This window comes from Herpailurus yagouaroundi, unplaced genomic scaffold, assembly GCF_014898765.1.
Source record: "Herpailurus yagouaroundi ecotype Mexico unplaced genomic scaffold, PumYag 29, whole genome shotgun sequence".
In the NCBI taxonomy this organism is placed as follows: Eukaryota; Metazoa; Chordata; class Mammalia; order Carnivora; family Felidae; genus Herpailurus; species Herpailurus yagouaroundi.
Window position 1 is genome coordinate 81,240,801 of NW_024412377.1, and position 20,842 is coordinate 81,261,642.

The 20,842-nt window shown below is 39.9% G+C and overlaps 1 protein-coding gene across 18 annotated transcripts in view; it reads right to left on the bottom strand.

Annotated features, from left to right (window-relative positions):
* Positions 1–20,842, bottom strand: part of CAST (calpastatin) — a 110,159-nt gene that overhangs the window by 56,696 nt on the left and 32,621 nt on the right. For 12 of the 18 annotated variants that reach the window (XM_040448052.1, XM_040448048.1, XM_040448039.1 and 9 more), the window contains exon 1: positions 13,272–13,400. Coding sequence is in view for 5 of the 18 variants with exons in the window: in XM_040448062.1 (XP_040303996.1) it covers positions 20,486–20,557 (72 nt within the window). In the remaining 13 variants the exon portion in view is untranslated. Of the gene's footprint in view, positions 1–13,271; positions 13,401–20,485; positions 20,558–20,842 lie in introns of those variants that run through there. The other 6 variants (XM_040448062.1, XM_040448070.1, XM_040448032.1 and 3 more) reach the window with 1 other exon arrangement.

A 20,842-nucleotide genomic window follows, 5' to 3' on the forward strand; every position in this document is an offset into this window, starting at 1 on the left:
CCTCTGCCTTCTCTCTTACATTGTTGCTCCCTTGGAATGCTGATTTCTCCCTTGACTTTACCATTTATTACGTGAACAATTCTCTATACCTTTTCAGCAACCCTACTTTATCACCCAACTATCTTATTTTACCTTAAAATGAGGACACTGAGACAGATGAAGGCTCAGCTCCCTGTTCCAGCACTTACTAATCCACATTAACCTCCTGTAATCCCCATTCCCACAGCCTTAGAAATGGTAGTAATACCACCTGCCTGTGGAGTTGCTGTAAGTGCCAAATGATGTAATACAGGGAACTCATTTGGCCCTGAATCACCTGGGTTCAGGCCCAGTGCTGGTTCCAGTCCTTGTCATTTCTATTTCCACCCACACTCCCAGTCTAATCATGTACCTCCCACACCTGGATTACATCATGGCCCTTCTAATAGCTCCATACCTTGTTCTCCCACCCTCTGTTCTACCCCATTCTCTAGCTCCCAATTCTTTGTCTATGGCTCCCTAGTTTACCTGGAAGAAAAAAAAAAAGTGTACCATGTTCTCATTGTGATGAAATCATAAGCTCTCAATGGTTTGCCACTGTGTCCTAGATAAAGTCTAATGTCTTCTGCCTAAACTTTAGACTCTCCATTCGGCCTAACCTACTTATTCCACTATTTCTCTCACCATGACTCCATCCACATCTCCCCTCCATCAAGAATGGTGTCTTTCCTGTCTCACAGGCACCTCAGCAGGCAGCATAATTCAGTGACTAAGAGTGTAAGAGGGGGCTCTGGGCTCAAGAATGTCCGGTGGAATTTCAGCTGGCATTGATTTCATGTGCAACCTCAAACAAGTTACTGTGCCTCAGTGTCCTCATCTGTGAAATGGCAACGGTACCAGTATTCACTCCATTCAGGTTAGTAATAAGTGAGTTAATGTACATGAACTAGTTACAACATTGCTTTGGCCAAGTGGTAAGCAATGGGCAAATGCTAGTTAGTATTATCACCATCATCACCATCATGCTCCTTTCCTCCTCCGGGAAGAGCAAGATGAGATTCCCAGATGCCTAGGAAGACTTTTCCCTGCTCAGGCCCCTATCCTTGAAGATTTAGCCCAAGGTACAACACCTGAATCAGCTTTAGCTCATACTATCTCCTCAACCCCTATATCCGTTTGTACTTCTCACTTGGACACTCAATCACATGCTGTGTTAGAGGGTTACTGAGCTCATTTCTAAGTGTATGTCACGTCTTATCAATGAAGCTATAAATTGATCATTTCTGCTCCCCACAGTGTCTACCATAGTGCTAAGTATATGGTATCAGACAAAATATAAAAAATAACTGTTGATTCCAATCTTTGTTTCCATCTTCTAATTAGCCATTAAAGTTTCATTCTAACACACACAGTTTTAATACCTCTTGTTTTTAAGCTTGAATCAAGAACATAATAAATTAGAAAAATTAAGTTTCAGTCCATTGGCTTCTCAGTGGCCATGACTCCACAAACAAGCACATTAAACCTGCTAAGCATCTAGCTTCCCACAACTGGAACACCATGCACCCTACAGAGTAATTGTGAGGGTCAAGTTAGATACCAAATATTAGGGCAATTTGGGTAAAACACAAAACAAATATTAAGCATTTTCTAAATTAAATAAGTAACCGATTTTTAACTTTTAATACTAGTTCTGTTAGATGCACAAGAGAAAACCAAATCATTTGTTACCGAACCACAATAAGATTATTTAATAACACATTTCAAATAATGAAAGAAAGAAAATCATGGATTTCTTATAAACAAGTTCTTTCCTCACAAAACTTATAAGACAGACCTGAACTTGAACTCCACAAGGTCAGGGGCCATGCCTGTCTCAGTTGCTGCACATCCCCAGAGCCTGGCAACAATAGTTGCCTAACAAGTATTTGTTAAATTATGAGTTTGTGCATGAACAGACACAAGAGTATTATCTGATGGCTCAAATGCAATATTACATAAGTTTTTACTCAATCAGAAATTTTATTCAAAGCACAAGTCAGAAAACTGGTTAGAGAAAACAAAATTTAAATATCTAGTCATTTCTAGCACCAATGTCTTCAACCAGGAGTTGTAAGACTTTAAAAAGCACATAAACACACAAAACCCTGAGCTGCTTCCTGTAAAACACCTGGAACAAACAAAAGGCAGCTGAAGAGGAGTTTTTTTTATTTTTTTTTTTTTTATTTTTTTTTCAACGTTTTTATTTATTTTTGGGACAGAGAGAGACAGAGCACGAATTGGGGAGGGGCAGAGAGAGAGGGAGACACAGAATCGGAAACAGGCTCCAGGCTCCGAGCCATCAGCCCAGAGCCTGACGCGGGGCTCGAACTCACGGACCGCGAGATCGTGACCTGGCTGAAGTCGGACGCTTAACCGACTGCGCCACCCAGGCGCCCCGAAGAGGAGCTTTTTAAGGAAAGCACTGATATTCTTCAGAAGTCTCATTTATGGACCCAGGTTTACATTTTTCTTTCTGTAATGACACATTATTCACTTCAGGAAATGAATATTCAGAGGTTTAAATTAGTCTATTGTTTGCCATGCTGTCACATCATGACACACATTCTTGCAAAGTCTTTAATTATTTAGCATAATAATGGTGCTTTTAAGGAGGACTTCAAAACAGTCACCTAACAATAGTGTTTAATCAGGACACAAAACATGAATCCAATGAAACACAAACAATGGATTATCTATGAATGAAGTAGAGACTTCTCTTTGGGCAAGAACATGCAGATCTCCTTATGACACTAACTTATACTCCAGCATTTATGCAATACAAGATAAGATCCATCGTGATAGGATCTTAAGTACAACATGATGTATGTAACAAGAGATCAGAAGAGGGAGACTATTTCTGAGATGTGCGTTTGGAAGACGGTTAGGAAAGGCTTCACACAAGAGATTGAAACTATTATTTATTGTAGTGTGATCAACCAGCCAGGTGGGGACCACAGAATCTTCCATGTGTTAGGAAATGTGCCAGGAACTGTGACAGGTGCTTGTGTATCTGATTTCAGTATATTTTCATAAAATCCTAGGAAGTAACCATTATTAACCCCATTTTATAAATAAGAAAACTAAGGCTCAGAGAAGTTAGGTAACTTACCTAAGATTACACAGTTAAGTGGCAGGGCTTGGATTTGAGCACAAATATAATAGTAATGCCAATCAACTTTGCAATAATAAGTGGACTCTTTCTTCAAAAATTAAAATACTGTATTTGAATTTTCAACAACAACAACAACAACAACAACAACAAAATGGAGATGGGGGCTGAGCCAGCACAGTCATTCCAAATGAGCAAAACAGCTTGAGCAAGACTCAGAGGTGGGAAGAGCTATTCAGTCCAGAATGTAATAGGCTAGATGAAGTAGAGTACTGAGAAACGAGGCAATGTGAACACTATCTGGGGAAAATGAAATGATTCCATCTCAACTGAGTACACAGCACATTCACGAAATATATTAAAATGGACACACAGATTTAAGATAAAAATAGAAGCCTGAGCACTTCTTGCTCTGGGAAGTGAAGAGCCTCATGAAGTTTTGGCCTCTGATGCAACATGTGGGTAGATCTCAAAATAAACAGCCAAACGTTGCCTGGCAGCCAGGACAATAGCCACAGCTGATCTGTGAGCTAAATCCACACCAGAGTTTATAGAAGTTTTGGCCACACCCTGGAAGCATCTGACTATAAGCATTGACACTGGATCACCCCAAACACTCAAAAATAATCCACAAAAGGTATGAAGTTGAACTCCTGGTCCAAAGCAACTTTCACTGTTTTTGCAAACTCCAACTTTCCCTTGTTTTTTGTTTTCTTTTTTTCTGGAGTGATAATTATTTTGTGGGCAAAGGAAATGGGCATGCCACACAGCCTAGTTTAGTCAGCAAAGAGTAGAAAAGGGAGCATTTTTTCCTGAATTTGGGTTCAGACTGACTGCCCTTGACAAGCCGTGTGACCCTGAGCCTTAGCCTCCCTGGAACACAGTTTCCTCCTCAGTAAAATGTCAGGCTTGAATGTTCTATAGTTCAGCAACTCTGATATTCTAGCTACAATGATGTGAAACTTATTGAGTAATATACCCAATGACAGATGTGCAAATGGGAAATACTGGTGGTTAGCCCCTGGAGTCCCATAGACCTGGGGTCTAATTCCAGCTGTGTAAATTCAAGCAAGCTGCTCAACTTTTAATTTGTTTAAATGGGTATAAAAACAGTGAGGATTAAATGATGGCATGTTTATAAAGTGCTTGGCTCAGTGCCTGGCACATAGTAAGGAATTCAAATCAGTGATTTTTAAAAATTTTATGAACACCAGCAGCCTCAAAAGTTTCTCTTTCTTCACTCTCACAATGGTAGAGCAGTTCTGTAGTGACCACTGCTTGGAGAAGTTACACACAAATGTTATTTGCCTTAGGATAAAAAGAGTAATATTATTTTACATTATTGTATTTTCTTTGGATTCAAATGTATAGCCTGTTTAGATCTAAGTTCCAATCGGTCAAGGAAGAGGAATCTTGGTAGCAGGAACACAGATTTGTACAAATCCTAAAAGATTATGAGCTCATTAATGCATATATGGTTAGTGAGGATATGATTTGTACAAAAAACAATTCTGAGCTCTGCTGAACAGCTGTCTCAGGGCCTTTTAGCCTGGCTTCCATCGGGCTTTCAAATTCATTCCTTAGGCATGGACCTAATGGAGAGTGAGAGAACTTGAGAACTTTTGTGAGTCCCTGTGTTACAAAACCAAGTACAAAACTCAGTATCTACAAGGATGATAGACTCTAACAGAAAACGAGAGGAAGTTTGTGAAGAAATACTGAGACCAAACCACTCATGGGGGAAATGAAATACAGGCCTGTCACATGACCATCCAGCTTCCCAGTGAAGCATGTTCTTAATTAGAAGGCTTAAATAACAGGAGCATCTGAGAGGCTCAGTCAGTGAAGTGTGCACTTCGGCTCAGGTCATGATCTCATGGTTCTTGAGTTCAAACCCTGCTTCTGGCTCTCTGCTGTCAGTGAAGAGTCCGCCCCGATCGTCTGTCCACCTCTCTCTGCCATTCCCCACTCAGGTGCACTCACGCTCGCACTCTCAAAAATAAATAAACATTTATTAAAAGGCTTAAATAGTAGGGATTATAACAAGGTTCCCTTGCCCAAGCTGATTTTCAAATAATCAAAATGAAAATGTGAAATGAAATCAAATGTCATTCTGGAAACCATACAAGCAAAACAATTTCACAAATGTCTGACAGCAACTTTAAACTTTTCAAATATTAAAGAGGTAGTGTTGTTTAGTGGTTAGGATAATGGCTCTGTAGCCAGACACCTGAGTATGAATTCTAGCTCTGCTACCAGTTGTGTGAAATGAGCAAATTCCTTAATTGCTCTTCACCTCAGTTTCCTTGTCTGTAAAATGGGAAAAATAACAACTGCATTTCACTGCATTTCATCCCACTTTCCCCTAAGGAAGAAAAAAAAAAATCAATGGACAGAAGCCATGAATAAACACTTTTCCCAAGAAGACATCCAGATGGCTTACCAGACACATGAAAAAATGCTCAACATCACTCATCATCAGGGAAATACAAATCAAAACAACAATGAGACACCACCTCACACCTGTCAGAGTGGCTAAAATGAACAACTCAGGAAACAAGAGATGTTGGCAAGGATGTGGAGAAAGGGGAACCCTCTTGTACTGTTGGTGGGAATGCAAACTGGTGCAGCCGCGCTGGAAAACAGTGTGGAGGTTCCTCAAAAAGTTAAAAATAGAACTACCCTATGACCCAGCAATTGCACTACTAGAAATTTATCCAAAGTATACAAAAATGCTGATTCAAGAGGGCACATGTACCCCAATGTTTACAGCAGCACTTTCAACAGTAGCCAAATTATGGAAAGAGCCCAAATGTCCATCAACTGATGAATGGATAAAGAAGATGTGGTGTATATATATACAATGGGATATTACTCAGAAATGAAAAAGAATGAAATCTTGCTATTTGTAACAACGTGGATGGAACTAGAGAGTATTATGGTAAGCAAAGTAAGTCAGAGGAAGACAAATATCATATGATTTCACTCATATGTGGAATTTGAGAAACTCAACAGATTAACATAGGGGAAGGGATAGAAAAATAAGATAAAAACAGAGAGGGGGCAAACCATTAGAGACTTTTAAATTTAGACAACAAACTAAGGGTTGCTGAGAGGGGTGGGGGCATTAGGTTAAGTGGGTGATGGGAGTTAAGGAAGGCACTTTTTGGGATGAGCACTGGATGTCATGTGTAAAAGATGAATCACTGGGTTCTACTCCTGGAGACAAGACTACACTGTACATTAACTAACTTGAATTAAAAAAAAGTTCATAAAAAAATCAACGGAATAGCAGAATAGATTTTAAAGTAAGCTTCATTTGAAACTGATGTAAAAATATGAACACTGCAGCTTATCTAAGTAAAAAGTTCTATATTTCTTACATAAGGGACTTCTCAGTTATGTACTACTTAATCCTGTAATTTAATTTTCACCATTTTTGAAGATGGCTAATTTATCTCTTCTCTACTGCCCATTAGAAAGTCTCAAGAAACTCTGTCAACAGAACCATTATTTGCTAATTCCAGTCAGTGTACAATACTCTTTCACACAAACAGGAAACCTCATCCATCAGAGAATTTCAACTATATTAAGATATGGAGCATAATAAAGAACACAATATTGATTTCTAGTGCTTCTTTGTATTTAGATACACATTCCTCTCTGTTATTTAAACTGTTTTTTAGTAATCTCTGCAATCAATGTGGGGCCTGAACTCATAACCCTGAAATCAAGAGTCACGTGGTCTTCCGACTGGGCCAGCCAGGTGCCCCACAAAATATGCAACTCTTAATTAAGATGATTAAATGAAACCCTATGTAAATCACTTAGCAAAGTAGTTGTTCAATAAATTAATCAATGGGTGGTTCTTTTCTCTTCCCCTTTATTTTTAAATACCTAGATCCTAGAAAGCTTCCCCAAACTACATACATGCTACTGGACCTAACCCCTCCCCCAGAGCATTCTAGAATTATTTTCAGGTTATCAGCACTAGCTTGAATGTTCTTTGTTAAGCTTTTATTTCCTATTGACTGTCTCTCCATTTTGAATGGCAAACAAACTTTCAGTTCACTGGCTCATAGAAAACTGTAGAGAATGTAGTTATACATACACAGAGAAGATGTGCTTTACCACCAGTTCAATTGGAAATCACCTGGGGTATTATGCAAATATTTTAGTTGCAAATAAGTACATCACTGTTCATCACATTCAATGTTTGGAAATATTTGAAGGGGTGTAAGAATATGATTGTCAGAAGGACTAGAGAAGGAAACAATTTTAATTTCTAAGACTTGGAATCCTGTCTCACCACAAGAACATTATTTGAGAATAATTCAGCACCAATCACTGCAATCATCAAAAGATTCTTGAGAGAAAGGGAAGGCTCAAACTGAATGGCCAAAAGAAGGTAATCTTTCCTTTTTGATCTATGAATATTGAGCACAAGGGTACATCGTTTCTTAGTGATGTAGACACTTTTTGGCTAAAATCCCAAACAATGATTAATTACTCGATTGTTTAAAACTCAAGGTTAGAGTAAACTAGACTATGGAAAATAATTTAGTTTTATAATAGTGCCAGGGAAAAAAGGATCAGTAATTCAAACCACTGAAACTTTATGCAAAATATACCAGAAGTCATAATTATTTAAACATTTTGTACCAGAAATGTGCATGTTTGTTGACAATCAATGTTATGTAAAACCACTGGGCAAGGGGCGCCTGGGTGGCGCAGTCGGTTAAGCGTCCGACTTCAGCCAGGTCACGATCTCGCGGTCCGTGAGTTCGAGCCCCGCGTCAGGCTCTGGGCTGATGGCTCAGAGCCTGGAGCCTGTTTCAGATTCTGTGTCTTCCTCTCTCTCTGCCCCTCCCCCGTTCATGCTCTGTCTCTCTCCGTCCCAAAAATAAATAAATGTTGAAAAAAAAAATTAAAAAAAAAAAAAAAACCACTGGGCAATATAACTGGCCAAGCTTTAACACCTTAGGTCACTGGTTCTTGGCCCAGGAAAGGTCGCTCAAAGACAGTATGGACAGAGGGAGTCAATGAACACCCAGAAACTTATGAAAGGGAAAGGGCAGGAAGAAGAAGGAGTAGAGATTGTACACTGAAAAGCTGTGATTCAGGTGATTCTGAACCTCCTTGACATTGAAAATCACTGCTTTTTAGATAGCTTAAAATAAGATGGCTTGATAGTGGGTTAATGAAATAACCACTGTTTTCTACCATCTATTATCTATGGGCACTTTCTTCCTGGTGACAAACTTAGTCTCTTCATACTTTCATTAGGTTAAAAGGAAGGAATCAGACTACATAAGATACTAGGATAGTTTTACAGAATTGTTTTGCAAAAGTACTTTCCAGCCAGTTTTTAAAGGAAGATTTTTGGTGCTGATATTGCCAGCTCAGGTTAATGAAGAGCCTAGATGTTCCCTAAAAAGACAGCCTTGCCATACCTCAAGAATATTTGTCCTCTCCAATCTATGGTTTTAAAACTCAGGGACACTCGATACTTGTGATTATACCTCTGGAACACCTTTCTTATGCTCTAAGTCAAGAGTATGCAATAGACATCACTAATCCCAATACTGCTGTCATTTTAAAGGCAAATATTTTTGACCTATAGAGAAACTCCTAATGAAATACACATTCAGTATACAGCTCAGCTGTTAAGTATGTGCGTGTGCGCACACACACATATACGTATACATGTAGATAATACAAGGATGCAATTTTCAAATAACTAATTGAATTTTCAGAAAATAATATTTGTCTTACTTTGTAGACTGGGGTCTAAAATTCAAAGGAAAATATGTGCCAGGTGTTGTGAATAAGTCTATCAGGTCAGCAGGAAGAGAGGGTAATGGGCTTTGTGACAAAGTAGAGCATGCATTCCCCATCTTTCAAACATGTGAAGGCTTTCAAACATTTAAAATACATTGTGCATGCCTAAAAAAATTAGTCTGAATATTGAAGGAAGAAGCCCTTCCTATTCCAAATTGATAGACATAATGGATACATTTTAACATAAATTAAAGACAGGGATAAATAGACGGTGAATATAAAAAGAGAAGAACCCTGGAAGATTAAAATTCTGGCTTCTCATTTCAATTTGCTGCTGTAGACCAAGCTCTCTGATACATCTCTGTAAATACAATATTATGAAAAGATGGATGTGTCAAAGCACTCAAGGTATATATTTTAGCAGGAAAATATTTATATTCCAGGATTCTACTGATGACTAGCCATACTAATGGAGTTATATAAAAAGATTTACCATGTTGATATAAAGACAATTTTCTATTTTCATAAGGAGGACATATAAAAAGCACATAACTGAAACATGTACAAATTGTCTGACTTTCTACTTCCTCTGCCCACCCTGTTAGTATAGATGATAAAGGAACACTACACAGTAGACTGAGCCCCTGGTTTCTCTTTGGGAACAGTTCTCTGCCCCTCTACTAACAACTCTGTTCAGAGCAACTCCAGAGGCTCCAAGATCTAACCTAGGTCTTTATACTTATGTCACTTGTGCAGAGGACCTCAACCCATTACAGAATCCAGAGTTTATGGAGTCCAAAGGGTACACTCACATACTAAGCTGGCCTCCATCTCTTGGGGCAATTTTGAGTGAAATGGAATTGGTCTAGGCCCTTGCTTGTGCATCACAAATGTTAACCAGTTCAGTACAGAGCCTCACTATGATTCAGAAGTTGGAGCTCCTATGGATAACTAGAACTTTTAGTAAATTCACTGAGATTTTACTGTACTGCTAAGGCCAGAAGAAGACAACTTATATAAAGGCTCTGTATAGTCCAACTTACTTCCTAGAATAGTGGTTATCAAACTTTACAGGTGTACAAATTTATCTAGAGAGCTCATTAAGCCATAGATTTCTCATTGATTCTGACTAGGTACATCTGAGATAGAGCCTGGGAAATTTCCATTTTTAACTAAGCATCCCAGGTGACTGTGATGCAAATGCTCTCCAGACTACACAGCATGAAACACTGTCTTAGAGAATTCAAAGGGGGTGCAGCACATCCCAGACAAGGATTGGGAGACCCCTACTGCTATGGATTAGTCTGGAATTACCCTATTGCCCTGCATTCTCTGTCTGAAGACCAATAACCTTTTCTTTAAAGTGCTTTAACAAATATCTGCAATTAGATTTCATCTAATTACGTAGATGGCAGTTACATTCTTCATTCCTCAGGAATCCATTGGCAATAAATGTTTAAGGTATCATTACTACTTAGTGGAACTACTTACTTTTTCCCAAATGTGAACTAATTGGTTGGTCTGGTTTAAATAAAAAACCCACAATCTATGCTCTTCTGTATACATATATATCTTTGTATCTTCTTTTACATTATAACTTGCAATACTCTCATCTGGAAGACTATATAAACCTGGAATATGTGTTTTTGCACCAATGTGTCTGACCTTGTAAGAGAAATCCTATAGTTTTTCTGATATATTGAATTAATAATCTGCATACTGGGAAAGTACAATGCTTGTCACCAACAACTGCATTGCATGTTTTCTATTTGAATAACTTTAAAAATTTTTTTTTAACTTTTTATTTTTGAGAGATAGTGTGTGAGTGGGGGAGGGGCACGGAGAGAGGGAGACACAGAATCTGAAGCAGAACCCAGGCTCTGAGCCATCAGCACTGAGCCCGACACAGGGCTCGAACCCACGGAACCGTGAGATCATAACCTGAGTCGAAGTGGGATGCTTAACTGACTGAGCCACCCAGATGCCCCTATGTGAATAGCTTTTAACTTAAAAATGTCAGCTACCCAATGTTTCTCAACAGGGTACTATTGGCATTTGGGCTGACAATTCTATTTTGGGGGGCTGGCAATTCTTAAGTGAGCAGGACTGTTTTGCTCCCAGTGAATGCTAAAGCATCACCAAAAGCACTTTCACACATTTTAAAATACCCTTTCATTGGTTGCTAACTCCCCTGGTTAAGAACAAATGAGACACCCTATTTTTATGGAAAGCTGTAATTGCTCAGTCCCATTATTTCCAATTTCTAATGGTACTTTGCAATATCTCGTAGGACATACGGACTTCTGAGCTAGTCCATATACATGGACATTGGAGATCTGGACAGAGGCCATGCACAATCCTACTGTTCACAAGGTGATGTTGTTGGACTAGTGCTCTCCTGCCTATACTAGGCAATAATAAATTATTAGAAAGCGGCCATAATAGGTTTCAGAACAAGAACAGATCAGTAAATCTGTAGAGGAACAGAATAGTAATAGTTACTGCTACATTTAGTGAAAATTACTATGTTCTAGACATGAGCTGAGCACCACATAATGTGATGATAATGTAGCAATGAGGTCGATCCTCATTTATTATGCCCATTTTACAGATTAAAAAAGTAAGAGCCTGACCTCTTAACTACCATGCTTTATAGTTTCTCAGGACATATTTAACAGGTCTCTATAAAATATTTTCCAAAAAATGAGTTTCAGGCATGAAAAGTTATCACACAGTAAAGTCTCAATTGGTTACACTGTCTCATTTAGGTATATATTTTTTTGTTCTTAGAATGCTAGCTCGTTCCTATATTGTGAGCCACTTAAAGACAGGATCCACCTATCTGGACCCCCATAGCATCTACCACGGTTACTTCTACATAGTAAGTGCTCAATAAATATTTATTGAATTGAAAAATAAGATCGATTTTATCAAATAGAAAAGATCAACAGGAACCCTTCTTTGGCCAATTCAGAGAACAATCAAGGAACTAAATTAACCACTCATACTATAATCAACTCTTCTTGTGCACTAGGAATCTTTTTTTAAAGCATGTGAACTGAACCACAGCTAACATTTATACTTAGATGTGCTGCTTCATAAACACTGCCAGTGTCGTTTGCAAAACTCACTTGTTTATAATAGACATCAAGGGTCCTTGCTACACACGGATTCCCACTCCACCCTCATTGCTATTGGCCGCTTACCCTTTGCTCCATCAGTCAGCAGATGCAGCCTTTCCGACTTCAGCATGATTTTGCTAAATGTCACTACTTCATTTTAATTCTATACTGTCTCCCGGAACCCCAATTATCACTCCCTCCCCACCACATTCCCAGTAACAATCATCCTTTTAAATACTAAAAACTCAGTGTGCAAAAGTTGAAGTCAGTGCCCACAAACATCAGGAAGAGGCACTTGATATTTATTTACTAGAAAATAGTTTCCCCCTTTGGACAGCCGATGCCACTCCTTATTGACCTTCCCTGCAATGCAGAGGCTTTTGCTCCACAAAACATCTCAGCAGAAACTTTCCAGAGCTGCTGATGGAGCATTCTGGTTCTTCTGCTGTATAGGTGGGCTCCTACAAGACTAGTCAGAGAACCCAAGGTCTTGCCCCTTAAGCAAGTTTCCTAAACCCTTTGCCTCGTTTTCTCAAGCTGTAAAATAGGAATAAAGAATTAGCCTCTCCCCATTTCTAACTGAGGAACACTAGGACCCTAACAGTACATAAGAGATTGTTAAATCTCTGTGAAAACACCTTGCATTCTTGAAAGACAGACACAAAGTACCCCTCAATGATGTTATCTGACCACAGTCTTAGGTTGTGTTCAAGGAAATAGAGAACTAAAACATGTTACAACACATGCCACACCACACCCAGAATGTATCAGGTACATGGAAAGGTTATACAGAGTGAGCTCATTCTCTAAAACGGAGGTCAGCACAGTAAGTGAGGGCAGGGCTGAGGGGGGAGGGGGGAGGGGGGACCTAACCATAGAAATAAAAATGCCAAACTAAATTAACATAGCTGCTGCTTTTCTTCTTTGCATTTTTTTCCCCCGGGTCACACAAATCCCTGGTTTTGTAACCCAACCGCGCGTCCGGTCACCAGACACATTCCGGCTGAAGAGACAGCAACGGTGTTACCTACAGGGAGGGAGGGGTGATCAAATAACACAATTTAACTTAGAGCCCATGTGGAAAGAAACGCATCTTTAGGGTCAAAAGACGGTAGGAGCGCGGGTCCAAACCACGGGAGCCAGCGGCAGCGTGCGAGTGTGGGGTCGCGCAGGGCCGGGCGCTCGCCTGGGAAGCAGACGCGCGGCCTTGGAGGCCAGCGGCCGAAATCAGTACTCACTCTGCGTCCGACCCCCCCGGGCCCAGAGACTTCAGCTGGGTTTTCAGGACGTTTGCATTCCAGGCTGGGCTCGGCCCCCGCGGTTTCTGCTGTGAGCCTCGGCCCACAGGCAGGCACGGCGTGGGGCGGGGCGAGGCGGGGCGGGCCCGGGACGCGACGCACGCTGCTCCCCGCCCTCCTCCCCCGGTGGCACCGCCCCTGAGCTCCGGGCAGCTCAGCGGAGGAACGCGCCCGCCCCGCCCACCTGTCTTGAGTAGGCATCCGGGAAGCCGGCTGCGTTAATAACGCCGAGGGTGATGCAGGCCACGCGCGGGGTGCACAGTCCCTGCTGATGGCAGAGATCTACCGCTCCCAGGCGTCACCCTGTGACTCCACCAAAATAAGCGAGCGAGCGAAGTGGGGTGCTCTCGCAAATACACGCTCCAAATATCTCTTTTTAAACTAGAAAGCAAATTACTGATGACCATCACCAGGGATTCGTAATACATTTCAAATAGTATAATGGATATTTTAAAAAGCAGTGTAACAGAATCAGAAGTCTACTAAATTATCGTCCATTATACTTAAAAATATCAAAATAATAAGAAAAATGGATTTTAAGCCAATGAATAAAATAAGTCATGGGTCCGTATTACTATGAATGGAATGAATGAATGAATGGAAAGGAAATGCTCTTTATTATAAAAGAATGGCAAGTAATAAATACAGAACGAATGATGGTGTTAATAGAAGAGTTAGGAAATTTTAAAAGAAATACGGAAAGCCAACTTTTCTCAAAGTCACAAATCAGTCACCATAAAGACTCTGGACACTGAACTTGGGGTGTGACTGGAGGAGGGAGAGGGTGGTCAGTGGTTGGAGAAAAGAAACCTCAGGCCTGGATACTGACAGCTGAGCAGTGACTCAACGGTGCATCCAGCCAAGGCAGAGGTGACTGCCAGCTGGCATGAAAAAGGCAGAGAGGTCATCTGCACAGCTTTATACCCACACCAAGAAGCCAGAGCAGGTGAGGTTCCTGACTTCCTCTGCAAGGTGTCCCTCACAGCCACCTTATTGATTTTCATTTTTCACTTACTTCTGTTAACTAAAGCTGGTGAAGTAAGCACCCTTCCAACTCTATTTTTTATTTTATTTTATTTATTTATTTTGAGAGAAAGAGAGAGAACAAGTGGGGGAGGAGCAGAGAGGGAGGGAGAGAGAGAATCCTGAGCAGGCAGGCTCTGCACTGTCATCACTAAAACTGACATGGGGCTAAGACTCACAAACCATGAGATCATGACCTGAGCCAAAATCAAGAGTCAGTCACTTAACCGACTGAGCCACCCAAGGTGCCCCCAACTCTAATATTTTATAATTCCCTCAACAGAAGACCCTGTCCTTAAAATTATTCCCAATGAAAATACAGCTTAAAAATTCCTTTTTTTTACTATTAGTAATTTCTTTCCTTTAAAAAATTTTTAAACAAAACCTCAGCTCATCTAGGTTTCACTAACATTCATTTCCTCCTATGACAAAAACAGCACAGGATGACTTATTTGGGCCACACCCCAAAAGGGATGCATCCTGGGTAGCATAGCCCCAGGGTTAGCACATCTCCCTCAACGGAGGTGAGGGATCCTGTACGACTGAAGAATGCAGATAAGTAATTACATGTTATGAGATAAATTTTTCAGAGAGTCTTATACTACAGTACGTACAGAAAGTGGCTCCTTTTCTTAGAAATGAAGAGGGACATTATTTCCTGATGTGCTTTGGCTGCCCCAACCCCTGAGATTCATCCTTTCTCCCAGTGTGGTCCTCAGATCCTTTGCATCTGAAACATCTGGGGGTAAGTATTAACTAAATAAAATCCTGGGCCTCACCCTACCCCTTTGAATCAGAATTCTTGACTGGGAACCTGAGAATCTGTATTTAAACCAGATTCTCCAAGCAATGTTTATGTAATCTAAGGTACAGTTAGTCTAAACTGCCCACAATCAGAACAATTCAGCGTCCTCGCTACTCAAAGTGTGGTTGCCAGACCAGCAGCAGCAGCAACTAGGAGCTTGTTAGAAAAACAGAATTTCAGCCTCACTGCAGACTTCTTGAATCAGAATCTCATTTCAATAAAAACCCCACTGATTCAATATGAATATTACAATATGACAATTACTCCTCTGAATCTTGTTTTCCAAATTGTTACTTGTGCATTGCCTATAATATTTGTAATTGGCTATATTATATTTACTTAATATTTAAAAAATAGATTTACTTTTTTAACCTTTAGCCTGTCTTAATCAAAACTATCCTTGGGATCATGAGTTTGAAGTGCTAGTTTATCTTGAAGCACATTAAAATACATGCATAACTCTTAAAATAAACATGTTTGCCTACTTATTAACACACAGAGTCATCTCCCAAACTACATATGGTCCAAGGATACTGTGGGGTGAGGCTGACACTGAATGCCAGAATACACATAGTTTTTCCAGCCTCTCACTAATCTTATGGATGAGAAAATTAGCAGCTGAGAAGAGGGATATTTAATGCCAACACAGCTATTTATGGCAAAACCAGAAGCAAAATCACAAAAGAATTCTTTGTGGGTGCTTATTCCTTCACAAATCTCTCCTGTAGCTGGAGGAAATGTTGTTTGTATCGTCATTTGACTGTTTGTTTTAGAGAGAGAGAGACAGAGAGCAGGGGAGAGGGGCAGAGAGAGAGAATATCCCAAGCAGGCTCCATGCACAGTTGTAGAGCTGGATGCAGGGCTCAATCCCACAACCTTGGGATTGTGATGTGAGCCAAAAACAAGAGTCGGGTGATGAACTGACTGAGCCACCCAGGAGCCCCTTTTATGTTTTTTTTTTTCTCCCTCTAATATAGCTGAGCAACATATCATGGTTCAGTTAGTTCTCCTGTTTTCCTTTCTGTACTAGATGTTTGTCAGTTGGCAGCTGGCCATACCTTTGAAAACCCTCACTATGTATTTATAAATTTCCCACCTACCTACTCAATATGCACCTTCCCAAAGCAGAATCCAGAGCACTCACATCCCCAGGGTCCCTTGTAGCAGAGTTGAGGCACATGACTTACGCTGGTCAATTACATATGCCATAAAAGAATGAGGCTAGAAGTGAACAATGTGAAGAGACCACTGCCTACCAAGAAATCTGTGTATGACAAGGCCTATTAGTCTTCAAGATTGGCAGTGGCAGAGTTTCTGGCATCTGGTCCTAAATGCAATAGGTGCTGAGCTGTGGTGGTAGCACAGGAAGCACCCAAGATGAGCCTGGGCATGGTTCTTGGCTGTGAAGATTTAGATTCCTTCTGCTGGAGTCCTTGGGATCTCTACGAGCTACCCGCCAATCCTTAAGAAATCCCTTTTTTGGTTTGAAATAGAGTGGAGTCCAGTTGGAACTAATAACCTCAGCCAATATATCTTCTTAATAGCTGTAGTCTACTACAGACACATTCCTTTTTTTTTTTTCAACGTTTATTTATTTTTGCGACAGAGAGAGACAGAGCATGAACGGGGGAGGGGCAGAGAGAGAAGGAGACACAGAATCGGAAACAGGCTCCAGGCTCTGAGCCATCAGCCCAGAGCCTGACGCGGGGCTCGAACTCACGGACCGCGAGATCGTGACCTGGCTGAAGTCGGACGCTTAACCGACTGCGCCACCCAGGCGCCCCGTCCTTTTTTTTTTTATTTTTTTTTCATTTTTTATTGTTCATTTATTTTTGAGAGAGAGAGACAGAGTGTGAGCAGGGGAGGGGCAGAGAGAGAAGGAGAGAGACACACACAGAATCCAAAGCAGGCTCCAGGCTCTGAGCTGTCAGCACAGAGCTGGATCGGGACTCATACTCATGAACCATGAGATCATGACCTGAGTGGAAGTCAGACACTTAACCGACTGAGCCACCCAGGTGATCCTACTGCAGACACATTCCTAAAGCAAGTTTCTTCACCTGAACAAGGACATGGTTACTATCCATGCTGCCTGAGAACTCGTCCAGCAATAGTTGCATGACTGATTACAAATCACAACTATTTTCATACTGGCGTTACTAAGAGCATAAATAATTTCTGCAACTTCATTAGTCCTCATTATTAATTTCCCAAAAATCGAATTTTAAGTGCTAAACTTTTTACAATAATTATTTGGAGTTAGAAAGGTCTATGTCATTTAAGTGCTTTGGATCTTCCAAGCACAGAACTGCATGGCAGTGATATTATTTGTGTACATAATTACTCATTTTGTAAGAACCCTCGTAAAATAGTTCTGCAATACATGGTATCCATTCTAGATCACACAGCTTATGATTAGTTTCAGATTAAATATTTAAATTTTAAGATGGGCTATAAAGTTTTCTTTATAATGGTGAAATTATCACTTATTTTAACTTTCAAGTTCAGTACATCAAGAATCAAGAAAACCAAAACTAATTCTCCCTGCCAATTATATCTACTATTTTGTCATCTCATCTGTCAGGGTAATACTATGTTGCCTGTGTGTGTTATTATAATTAACTTATAATAAAAGGCTTCAAGTGATCACAAATGCTATTATGCCAGCTTTTCTAAATGATACATGGGAATGACCTTTTTTTTAAAAAAAGTGATGATGCGGCTGAGTTAAAGCCCTTTCAATTGGGCATCAAAGCAGAAGTGATTTATATATATATATATATAAAATCTTCCAATAATCTATAAATGTTATGAGAAAGAAAGGAGTGAAGAATAAAACTCTGGGGAAAACTAATATTCAGGAAACTGCTGAAGCAAAGCAAGTCAGGAAAGTGCAACAGGAGAGAGGACAAAGAGGACAATGTCTTAGAAGCTAAGGAAAGAATGTCAAGTTTGACATTAAATAAACACTAAATATGTGGCTAAAATGCCTCCACCTCCCAGCTACACTCCCTCCCTCAACTTTCGGAGACACAGCAGGGTTTGGGGAAGATGCCAAAATTCTTTACAGAATTCTGAATGAGTGACTAGGTGTGCATTTCCACAATCTACTAAACACCTCCCCACCAAGAGTTTAGATAATCCCCAATTTTAGAAACCATCTCCACTTGATCCACCAAATCTCATAGGGGTGGGGTTTTCTACCGAGGCTTCTCATGTGTGGAGGCATAATTTAAGCAGAAGTTAAATAAAGGTTGCAATTCTATAAAAGACAGGACATATATGGCAAATCTTTATATATATATATAAAGATATATATATATATATTTATATATATATCTTTATATATATTTATATATATATAAAGATCTTTATATATATTTATATATATAAAGATCTTTATATATATATAAATATCTTTATATATATATATTTTTTAATATATATATATATTTAAGTGTTTGTTTATTTTGAGAGAGAGAGTGAGAGCAAGCAGGGGAGGGGCAGAGACCGAGGGAGAGAGAATCCCAAACAGAGAGAGAGGGACAATCTGCACACTCACAACTCGCAGCCAAACAAGGTGACTTGAGCCAAAATCGAGAGTCAGACGCTTAACGTACCCAGCTTCCCAGGTGTCAGTGGCACATCTTTTTTAGTTTTAGACATTCAAACAAGAGTGTGAGGCTAACAGGAGTAGTCACAGCTGACATGAATTTTCCCCAGTACCTACGAAATGCCAGGCTGAGGGCTATGTGTTTTAAATATTTTATTACATTGAAGCCTCTTGGCAGATCTGTCCAAAGAAGTCCTATCCCCATTTTATACATGAAGAAACTGAAGCTCACTGGAGATAGGTAAACTTGCTAAGAGTAAGTGGCAAAGAGGCAACTTGGGTTTGTTTTGCTGTGCAGAAGTCCTCTTACCCATAGTTAGCACTGAGGCTGTGCTCCTGAATCTGTTCAACTCTGTGGCCAGCTTCTTCTCATTTCTCAGCTGGATTTTGTTTTGGGCACCTTTTAAGGGCCTGGAGGGCAGCTGGGGCTCCAAAAAGCATTTAAAACATTAACTCTTAACCAAGCCAAGTAACCTATATGAGAAAGTATGCAGACCTCCATAGAAAAGAGACTAGTTTTAAAGGAAAAATGCTTATTTAAAATAGTTGTGTAGGGGCACCTGGGTGGCTCAGGAGGTTGAGTGTCTGACTTTTGATTTAGGCTTTAGGTCATGATCCCATGGTCGTGGGATGGAGCCCTGTGTGAGGCTCCATCCTGAGCATGGAGCCTGCTTGGGTTTCTCCCTCTCCCTCTCCCACTGCCCCTCCCTCTCAAAATAAATATATAAACATTTAAAAATAAATAAATAGTGGCGGCTGGGTGGCTCAGTTGGTTAAGCGTCCAACTTCAGCCTAGGTCATGATCTCGCAGTTTGTGGGTTCAAGCCCTGCCATCGGGCTCTGTGCTGACAGTTCAGAGCCTGGAGCCTGCTTCTGATTCTGTGTCCCCTCTCTGTCTCTCAAAAATAAACATTCAAAATAATTTTTTAAAAAAATAAGTAGTTGTATAGATAGCCCTGAAATAATGTTTTTGATGATCTCAGACATACTGGAAGATCACAAGTTGAAATGGGCTGAACAAAACTATTTAAATGTTGAAAACTACTAACTAAAATTGTAGTTTTTTGTCTTGAAATGTGTTGTTTCAGTGATTTTTATAAGTTGCAAAGCTCTCAAGTGCTATATTACCAAAGAATGCTCCATTAGAGTTTCTGACGTCCAGTGGTGTCGAGGACCTTGTCTGAACAGGAAGCCTGGGTTTGAACCCTTGTTCTATCCTACTGGCTTTGCAATCTTATCAAGGATGCTTAACCTCTCTGGGCCCTGACTCCCTCAGGTATAAAGGAATAATAATTACAACATTAATAAAAGAATACATGAGGTATTTACACAGAGCATTTAGCAGAGAGCCTAGTGTGGCTAATGCTCATCAAGACAATCTGAATTATTTTCTGAAGAAGTGAAAGTGCTGTATTTATACTTACATTATGTGTAAAAGTCCAATATTATCTATAGATATTATGATAAGAATATTTACTGAACACTTATTATATGCCAAGAAAAATTGTAGAATCAATGATTTTACTAGGTTTTAAATTGTTCAAACCATTACTAAGAAATTACATTCTCCTCCCCACCCCCAACATAGAAAGGATGCTTTGTTCAAAACTTACCATGATATACAAGTACTATTTGCCTTCTCTACAGACTCCACCCACTAATGATAGACCTGTTGTAGAGCAGGAATCTTTTCATGCTCAGGAAATGACTGACCTTGGTGGCCGGGGCTGTTCCACCAGCATGGGTTCTGGAAGGCTGACTGCTCCCAAGGCTTGTTGCTTTTTTCTTAAAAATAAGAAAGTATATATTTTAGTTTCACTGGGGTAAACCATCCTAACAATGTAGACAAGTTAAATTTTCATATCAATACAAATATTTTCTTAAGCAAACTTCAGACTAATATACTAAGCACACAAAAATTAATGTTTTTAAACTTTAATGTTTTTAAATTGTTCATCTTTGTCTGAAGACTATATAAACACTGAAAAGGAAGAGGAAGCTGAATAAATCCCAATTATTCAATAGTGAATGATTCTGGAGAACTACAAAGATCCTCATGGGAAGTTGCCA